Source organism: Diadema antillarum, unplaced genomic scaffold (genome assembly GCF_040938485.1).
Source record: "Diadema antillarum isolate AM-2024a unplaced genomic scaffold, OU_Dant_1.0 scf00000025, whole genome shotgun sequence".
Taxonomy (NCBI): domain Eukaryota; kingdom Metazoa; phylum Echinodermata; class Echinoidea; order Diadematoida; family Diadematidae; genus Diadema; species Diadema antillarum.
This window is the reverse complement of record NW_027270914.1, coordinates 2,862,501-2,872,500: the sequence shown is the minus strand read 5'-3', so window position 1 is coordinate 2,872,500 and position 10,000 is coordinate 2,862,501. Positions and strand designations below refer to the sequence as shown.

The following is a 10,000-nucleotide window of genomic DNA, read 5'->3' as shown; positions in this document are numbered from 1 at the left end:
TCGTCGTCACTATCATTATAACTTTCTTATATATCACCATCATCTTCACCATCACCATAATCAATACATTGTAAAACAATATCATTCTCTATTGTTACCTCATTAGCGTAACAGACATTGAAGTAAGCGATTTCATTCTCATCTTAATAACTCTGCTGTAATTGATAATCCTACCCAAGTATGATACACCTGTAATATTTGTAAATTAGCCCGAGATCACACGAACTATTAAAGCTAACTGATAGCTCTCATACCCCTCCATGCACCCATGTCAATATTTTCTACAGCACTGTTAACCTTTTTATTATTATTATCACAAAGAGGCACTCTGCCTAGAATAATGTGCACACTCCAGAATATATACTGCAACTCTCACTAGTACCGATTGAATCGGCCAAACTATGTCTTAAGTATGAGGTTCAAGCTTTGTGTCCATTTTACGTGACGGCCAATGAAGTATTCCATGCGTACAAGTAACCTACCAACCAATTACAAGCTGATCATTAAAGCACCTTGCCAAGCGATAGATCACTATGAGCAATGTACTGACCTGGCAACCTTTATGTTTAGGATTCTGTGATGTTTGATAAGCTATGTACTTTACATTAAAACCACGGCCTATAGCCCCATCCATGATTTCCTTCGATATTAGATATAATGTTATGATTAGCTCTCTCGTTTATTTTTCATTTTTTGTTAACTAGGATTTTCTCTCTGCCTTATTTACGATGATGTTTGTTTGAAAAGAAGGATGATAACTGGCTTTTCGCCAAACGGTTTTGGTTTTGTTTACGCATTACGATATATGTCTGTACCATGAGCGCTATCGGTGTCGTATGTCATAATTGTTGTGATATCTCTGCCAAAACGATGCATGCAGTGTATACCGTGCCAAAATCATAATGTAATGTCATGCGTTGAGACTTTACTTTGCCATTATTATATCTGACATTCAATGTAAACGTCTGTATTGATTTCAGAGTTTGGTTATTATGACGATCGATATAATGCCTAATTGTTCTTGTTCCGTTGTTTTTATATTCCTATGATGGACCTGTGTAGACCTATGCCAAATTTTAATGACAATCTGATTTAGTGTCTGGGCTGAACGTTGTGTCGTCCGTAAATGGGAAGAAATGAATGAAGTAAGGAATAAAGAAGTAGAGGAATCAATGAATAAAGTGTAGGAATAGATAGATGGATGGATAGATGGAAAGTATGGACGAATAGAGTGATGAACGAATGACTATACAGATAATAATGAAATTAGTTTCTGTTTGTTTGCTTGTTTGTTTGTTTATTTATTTGTTCGTTTCTTTCTTTCTTTCTTTCTTTCTTTCTTTCTTTCTTTCTTTCTTTCTTTCTTTCTTTCTTTCTTTGTCTCCCATTTTCGTTACCCAAATCAACTTGATCGTGGAGTTCACTAAGTGAAGATGGTGCACATATTCTTCCACCGCAAAGACAACAATAAAAGAAGGCAGCCAATATAGATGGAGATACTGCCCATCAAGAAAAGCGTCCAAAAAAACGCAATCCACTCACTTGCACTTCGTCGTATAGCTTGCCAAAAGTAAATACTTAGAGGAAGAATCTTGAAATTGGGGAAAGCACACCCATTCATTCATATATGAAAATCTATTAATTTCAAAACGCTGTTCGGGATTTTTTTTTCAGGAATTACATTAGATACGATAACTTTCTTTGGTCAGTGTTTGTGGTGCATATACTTACTTTTCGTCGCCATTACAAAATGAATAGTACTTGTATACTCATTCGTTCATATGAAATCATTTTGTATTCAGCCTCTATGGTTACTCTTTATCAAAATGAATACTCTGTATGTGTATTATTTTTATTTGAAGGACACAAAGGCATGATTGAATTGAATTACATTGAAATGAATTGTATTGAATTAAATCAAACTGAATTGATTTGAAATGAATTGAATTTAATGATTCGAAAGTAATTGCACATACCGTAACCGACTGGCACTTCTGTACGAGAGAGCCCAGTTTCAATTTTCGCGGTTTTGTCTGAATGTGACAGCGATTGTGCGACATGACGCGAGTTCTGCTTGTAAGAGTGCCCTTTAATCAGGACATGTAGCAGTCTTAACGAACTCGTGTCTCGGTAAAGATTTGGCCACGATCTGTTTTGTTATCGCAAACGGAAGTGAGACTGTCGGCTCCTCCGACGCGACGCAACAAGGAAACACATGGAACAGCGAAAAGTGCCTGAAGGTCACGGCATGTATAACAAGAGTGGTAACATGGATATGCAGACAAATTAATCTGCGATGATTGCTTTGATATTATGCAACACGCCACAAGGTCAGAACGAAATCAGCCAAGCCAAATCACGTGGCACGGAAAAGGGAGAGTCATTCCTATCGGCCTCTGCATGACATTTCCTGCCGTGGACTCATTCTGGGGTATACTTCCCCCTCAGATTAAAAACAATACGAAAAGAATGTTAAAAAGATTTTGCTTACAGGCCTCTATCGTTCACTACGATATTTATAGTCAATAATCCACTCATTCCAATCGCCTCATGAGACGCTGCGATTCATGCGTGCTCTGTCTCATACGGGTCGACTGCGTTGAAATGTGATTTCATTGTACCATGTCGTTTTAATATACAACTGACAAAAATGCGATAATTACCCCTACTGGTGAATGGAAGCATCCCGCACGGTACGAGGGCAGCCCATGGTTTAGCTATAGGAACAATGCAATGGGGTTGTACTCCTTGAATCGAATGCGCACGCGCAACAGACAGGTGTCCGGTCCCACTTGCCGTAAAAGGTAAAATAATAGGCGTTCAGCGAGAGCGGTTGTTTCACCGTCGAATACGCTGGAATACGCACGTTTGCTGCGGAAAAATCTCTCGCTTCGGACCGCGCCCAACTCAACTCGCTAGCTCGCGTACAGGTACACAGGCAAGGCATTTAGAGCGCTCTGTTCGCACCACACTCGTAAAGGACGCGTGGAATCCGAATCACCGGCAGATTGGAATATAATTTCGTGCAAATAAGCCCTCAACGCTTCCCAATTCCCCCTCAAATCCGTTGGAATAACTGTAAACTAGCAACCAAGATGGCAGATACGGAACAACAGCCGACAACCGAAGAGCAAACAGCCACCAAGGAGGAGGCCAAGGCGGAGGAGCCCGCTCCGGCAGTGGTAGAGAACGGCGAGGCAGAGAAGAAAGAGGAGGCGAAGGAGGATGAAAAGAAGGAGGAAGGAGGGGAGGAGAAGAAAGAGGAAGGAGGAGAAGCTAATGGAAAGACGGAGGGTGAGGGAGAAGAGAAAGCAGAGGGGGCTGAGAAGGAGGACGCCAACGGTGATGCCAAGCCAGCCGAACCCGCAACGCCCGAGGTGTGCCTCGACGCACCCACGGAGAACCCCCTGACCGACGAAGATTACCAGGAGATGATAAAATTAGATGCTGCCGAGTCGGAGGAGGGATGGGAGAAGATCAAGAAGCACAAGGAGGCCATCGTGTTCAGGAAGGCGGAGAAGAACGGAGCGCCAGTTATCAAGGTAGGCGTGGTCGAAAGTGTCTTCCCCACCAACCCAACCATACCCCCTCCCATCCTCTTACCAAGCACTTTTGCCCACACGCCAGATAACCCTATCGTCCCATTTTGGTTTTGATTGTTCGTATTGTTTTTTTCGACGTGCCTGTTTTCTGTGTGCATATTGATATCTGCAAACAATGTGCAAATGCGCGTCTGCATCCAGACACTGCCGAATACATTCTGCTGTTTCTATGATATTAAAGGGACTCGATAAACTGTGATTGTTTGAACTCAATGCATCGCCCCTCTCCTAAGATCTGACAATCCGTTCGCGGACCGATTGTCCAATCTGAAAGGCACTGCACTGACAGGTCGCAAAGGTCAGAGAGAGCGTGCGTAAAATTGTCCTTTTATCGCTTTCACTTTAAGTCTCTACATATTGGTATCGGCTTTCAAGGGTCTCTCGGCCTTATTGGCTCAAAATCGTAGCAGAAGTGAAAGTTTGTTTGGAGAGCATAATAATGACGTACATTGTCAAATGGGGCACTTCTTTTTGACAACGCATTTTAAGCAGTGTGTTTAAATCAATGCATGCTAAAGCGGTTTGAGAAAATGACACCGCGTTTCATGAAAATGCAGTTATGATGTACTAGTACTTATAGCTCGCGCGCTGAGTGCGTCGTAGTAAGTTGGACGAAAATAGCCTCGCGACCAGACTTACTGATTAAGCCTCCAAACTACCTATCTTGTTAAGATTGCGAAATACCGGTTTGGTTAAGTTTACGCGAATTATTTGCCGAAAAAATGTCTTTTGCTATCATCTAAGTTTGTGGTTGTTTTGTTTTTAATTGCTATGCTTAGAGAAATTAAGTATCGGAATTTCATAAGAAACAGACAACCTGACTGGAAGCCAGACTAAATGAACGCGAAATGCGCGCACGAACCTCTCGATGCGTTGCTTCACTAGACGCAACCTACAACGGTATGCAACAGGTTTTCCAATGGGAAATCAGCGCTTCATTTATGTACGAAATTAGCATCGATTCCAATACATACAGTGCTTGGATGCTAACTCGCCTGTGATGTATAAGAACGTTATATAACGTGCACGTCTTCCTCGCTCTCTCTCTCTCTCTCTCTCTCTCTTTCTCTCCCCCATCTATCTTTCTATCTATCTATCTAGCTCTGTATGATAATACTGTAGCTCTATGATGATATATATATCTCTTCGTCTCTATCTGTCTGTGTATCTATCTAACTCTCCATCTGTGTATATATCTCTATGATGATATCTCTTCGTCCCTATCAATCTATCTATCTATCTATCTATCTATCTAACTATCTAACTAACTAACTCTCCATCTGTGTAGCTCTGTGGTATCTTCGTCTCTATCTATCTATCTATCTGTCTGTCTGTCTGTCTATCTATTTATCTATCTATCTATCTATTTATCCATCTATCTATCTATCTATCTATCTATCAATCTATCTATCTATCTAACTCTCCATTTGTGTACCTCTATGATAATAATATTATACCTCTTCGTCCCTATCATATTGATTATCTATCTATCTATCTCTCACTAAGTGCGCGTATACATGTGCATCTATCGTGTGAGAGATATAATTGAGTGATATTGCGTTGATTGCGTCATCCACAACTCTTTTCCACCCGATCCACGACAGCCACGTTGGAGTGATGTCTTCTTAACTGGGAGTGTCAGCGTTAGGGTAGATGCAGTCATCAGGGGAGATTGCGCATCATCCGGTAGCTTTAGTGTAATTGACGTTGGATGCGTGGATATTCTCGTTTCACTTTCTCGTGTTCCTCTTAACCCGTTCTTTCCGAGACTGCGAAATCTGTGCACATTACAGGTTCCACACGATTTACGTATAGGCGATGGGATTGCCTTATCTTTGTACAATCATTAAATTCAAGGTGAATAGCTTACTGCGTAATGATTACGGACAAATTAACGCGTTATACTCCAGCGAGTTGATGAACCCCTCCCAACGCACAGGCACACACATAGAATTAATTACTGTGTGTGTGTCTGTTTTCGTGTAAATGTGCGAGTGTGTGCGCGTTTGTATCTGCCTGTGTGTGTAAGAACTTAGGATATAGTCATTAAGAATTTTTGTTATTCCCATGATTACCCAGTTGTAAATTACCATGTGACAGTCACCACTAGCAACACATTTCTGCAAGTATATAGACTCATATAATAAGATCTATTCAAAAAACCCTCCCGAAATAGTCATATACGGTACACTATCCTCCGGTCCATTTTGCCCTAGATCTTCCATCCTAGTATATTACTCACGACATTTTTCCCTGAAACAGATTAATCACCATACAAGCTTCTTTTATGACTCAACAGTCTCCATCCCACTGACCCTGCATCACCATGTTCTCCAACTGCACTTTCCGCATCTTTTCCTGCATCAATCAAGTTTTTCTTTCGTCGTGGTTCCTCTCCCTCTCCTTCTCCTCCTCCTTCTCCTCCTCCTCCTCACTCTTTCCCTTCTTCCATTGCTTCCTCCATCTATCCCTCCTTCTCAGCATCAATCCATCATCTTCCTTCTTCTCCTCCTCCACTCCTCTGTCTCTGCATTATACCATTGTCTTTCCTACTAATCTTTTACCATCATTCATTTTATCTCCCCTCTTCTATTTATCTCTCTCTATCCCTCTCAATCAATCTTTCTATCTTTCTCTCTATCTGTCTTTCTATCTATCTTTAAATCTCTCTATTTATCTATCTTTCTATCTATCTATCTATCCTTCTATCTATCTATCTATCTCTCTGTTCATCTTTCCATCTGTCTATCTTTGTGTCTTTCAATCCCTCTTTATTTCTATTTTTCTTTCTTTCTTTCCATCTATCCGTCTATATATCTCTATCTATCTGTATTACTACAGTTATCGACTTTTTTCTTCCTCATTTCTTTCTCTCTTTCTCTCCCTCTCTCTATCTTTGCACCATTCCATCACTTTTGATCTCTTCTTTCTCTCTGTCTCTCTCTCTCTCTGTTTGATTCTCATAACTCAATGATATCCATCTCTCTCTCTTCCCCTCCCTCTCCGTCTCTTCATTTGGTGCAATCTCCATATTTCAATCTCCAGTTTCCTTCATTCGAATAAGCATCACCCCATCTTCTTACATCTATTTCCCTCTCTCTGCAAAACGCCATAGTCCATTCAATCCAATTTCTTTATTTCCATCGAACAAAAGGCGATACATGGTACAAAGTATACAAGCAAAGAGTAAAGAAATATACACACTATAAAGAATAGTACTAAACAATGTGAATTCGAATTTTGCAAGCAACAATTCAGTTTAATTCAATTCAATTCAGTTCAATTCAATTCAGTGCAATTCAATTCAATTCAATTCAGTTCAATTCAATTCAATTCAATTCAACTCAACTCAATTCAATTCAATGCAATTACTTTCAATTCAATTCACATTCTTTTATCTTCTCCTTTCTACTTTTATCTTTCTCTTCATCATCATTATTATTGTCTATTCAATTCAATTCAATTCAAATCAAATAAGATTTTATTTCCAATAGCACTTTTTTTATATACAAGTTCAAAGAAAGAAAAAAAGTACGATGTATTACACCAATATAAATGTGAAACTCATGTTCAAAATAACTGTGCTATTGGAAAAGAGTGTTATTGGAAAAGAATTCTCCATCTCTTCCTCCTCCATCTCCATCTCTTCCTCTCTGTGTCATCCCATCATCTTTTCTCCTGATTGCATCGTTCTTCCTCATCCTCCTCATCCCTTTCTCCTCTCCCTCTCCCTCTCTCCATCTCTCCCTGCATCCCGGCCCGTCTCTATCCACCTCGCGCCATTCTCGCCTCCCATACTGACTGTACTATGAGTCAAAAGTGGCCGGCGTACTGATAATCCACGCCATTGATTATCATAATGGATGCATGGTCCCCCACTCCCCCCCTCCCCAAACCTCTTCATCCCTCTCCTGTGCCTCTTGCCTTCCCCCATACGCTCGCCTCCACGCTGCTTTACAGCGGATGACACTGCCTAAAAACATGAATTCTTTATTCAACGAGATATCCGCACACGCATTTCGGGATTTCTCACTCACTGCGCTTTATTGTGTTTATCCGCCCGCGTGTTGTATAGTGGTTGCACTCATTCGTATCTGAATAGATTTAATGCCGTCTACCATATTCCTGTTTTATTCAACGGGTGTGTATCGACGTTATTATTACGTAATAAAGTAGAATCTTTAGCTTGCCCAGGTCTTTGAACCTCTTCGTTCGTATGTTAATGTTGTCTCTTGCGGTGTTGTTGCTGGGTTTTTTTTTTTGTTTGTTTTTTGGCAACGGTAAAAAAGGAAAAAAAAAATTCTGCATCGCTTGGATACCAGTCAGTTGATTATAAAGTGTTTTATCGCAAAACAAGCAAACTCCATTCGTGTTGAGGTGATATGTTTGCGATTTAAGCTGCTGTTAAAAAAGAGACGATAATAAGAAATACGGGATATTTTAACCAAATTTCAAGAATATTCCTTGTTGTGTTACAAGTCAGAAATCACTGGAAAAAGGTTTCATTTTGCTCTATCTGATGATGGACTTCCTTTAAAGTGTCAAAATGGCGCTTAGCCCATTTTGCAATGGGACTTGTCATATGAAGAGTCATGTTTCACTGTGGTATTATATGACAGATGATCCGGAGACTTCCTAACTGCAGATTCAAGTTAATTCAATTCAATCATTTTTTTTTATTCCTTCAGTAAAAGGAAATACATAAAACAAAGTGATCAATTCAATTATTAAACAATTTGGAAAGACAAATCATTGATTATGATACAAAATATATGGACGAATGATATTGTGAAAAAAAGAAGAAGATCAGTGCACTGCTTGCCATTGTAACAAAAGAAAAGTTGAATTTAGCGATGGAGAAGAGTATTTCACGAAAAGCAAGGCTTGAAGAACGTAGATCACGCGTCACGGATAGTTAGGTCAGGGAGGTGGAACACTCTCTCTTCCACCTCCCTGGTTAGGTCTAAATGTTGGGGAAGATCTCCTGGTATATGAAGAGTTTCATCGCGAAATGGTCTAAACGCCATTAAAAAATATGAAAGTAAGTCCATCACTATAGAGCAAAGTGAAACCCTTCCAATGGATCCCTCACTTGGGAACATAACAAGGAATATTTTTGAAATTATGATTACAAATGTCCTGTTTCTTGTATTTTCCTTGTTTTTAGCAGCTTTAATCGCAGATATCTCAATTTAAGCAGAATGGAGTTAGCTCGTTTTTGCGATAAATCTCTTCGTGTTCTGGTGCCGATAGTGATGGAAGCATCATGGGCCCACGCCCAAACCGGATATCCGGGAGACCAGTATGTGGTCTATTTCCTCCTATCTTAATTGACGTACGGTATATCATAACAAAATTAATTATCCATTACATATCATTTTCCATTATGTCCAATAAGGAAATATAATGTAAGGTGGATAAAACTAGACGCTGAGACATGAAAACGCACGTATGCACACATACACACATACACGCACACACATGACAGTCACAGCCCTCTACAGAAAAGTACAAGCACTCTAGCGAGCTAGCGGAACTTCATGTGGTTAACCCTTTCTGTGCCAGGGACGTAGGACAGTGTGTCCAACGGTAATGGGATTTCTGTACCAGTCGTCGCCCCAAAGCACCCAAAGGGTTATTAGCGCTGAAACGCTACACCTTTAGAAGTGTCTTCTATAAGCGGAAGAAGTGTTGTTATCATTAAAGTCTGTACATCCCTTTATAACAACATACATGCTCACATACATTATGTATCCAACTGTTTTTCTGCTCGGAGCTTTTGAAAGAGCACGAAGTGTATGATACTATGTGAGAATTTGATTTCTGAGACGTTCATTTCTTCCCACCGGTTTCAGGGAGTTGTCCAGCATAATAAAAATGATAACAGGGTCACGTGACATTCAATCAGGTCGTCTGCTCACCACTCATGCCGAACGTACCACGTGACAGCTCATGCGCCGTGTTCGTTGTGGTAATGACAGAGTTCATGCAGGCTCTGTATCAAGATCTGCTGATTTAAATGAGAAAACCAAATCATGTAATCACAGTTGGACTTATATCCCACCCCATTCCAACCCAACACAACTCAAACCAAACCAAACAAACCAAATCAATGCAAATCAAATCAAACCAAATTTTTAAAAAAACAAATAAACGGTACCAAATCAGAGCAAAGTAAAGCAAAGCAAACCAAAGCAGAGCAAACCAAATCAAGCCAGACCAATCCAAATCAAACCGTCTCCAACCAAACCAAATCTAATTAAATTAAATCAAACCAAACCAAACCAAATCAAACCAAGTTAATTCAGGCCGACTCAAACTTATACACCCCTTGACTGCACTGCTCTATACTTCGGCTCAAGTCAAGTTCGCAAGCAGGTTATTGTATCATTTCTGTT

General features: G+C 40.1%; 1 protein-coding gene across 1 annotated transcript in view; it reads left to right on the top strand.

The window, feature by feature from the left end:
* Positions 1-2,867: 2,867 nt before the first annotated feature.
* Positions 2,868-10,000, top strand: part of LOC139733731 (uncharacterized) — a 96,900-nt gene continuing 89,767 nt past the window's right edge. Inside the window, exon 1 of the mRNA XM_071644544.1 lies at positions 2,868-3,542. Within this exon, the coding sequence (XP_071500645.1) occupies positions 3,096-3,542 (447 nt within the window). The 5' untranslated portion in view covers positions 2,868-3,095. The remainder of the gene's footprint in view (positions 3,543-10,000) is intronic.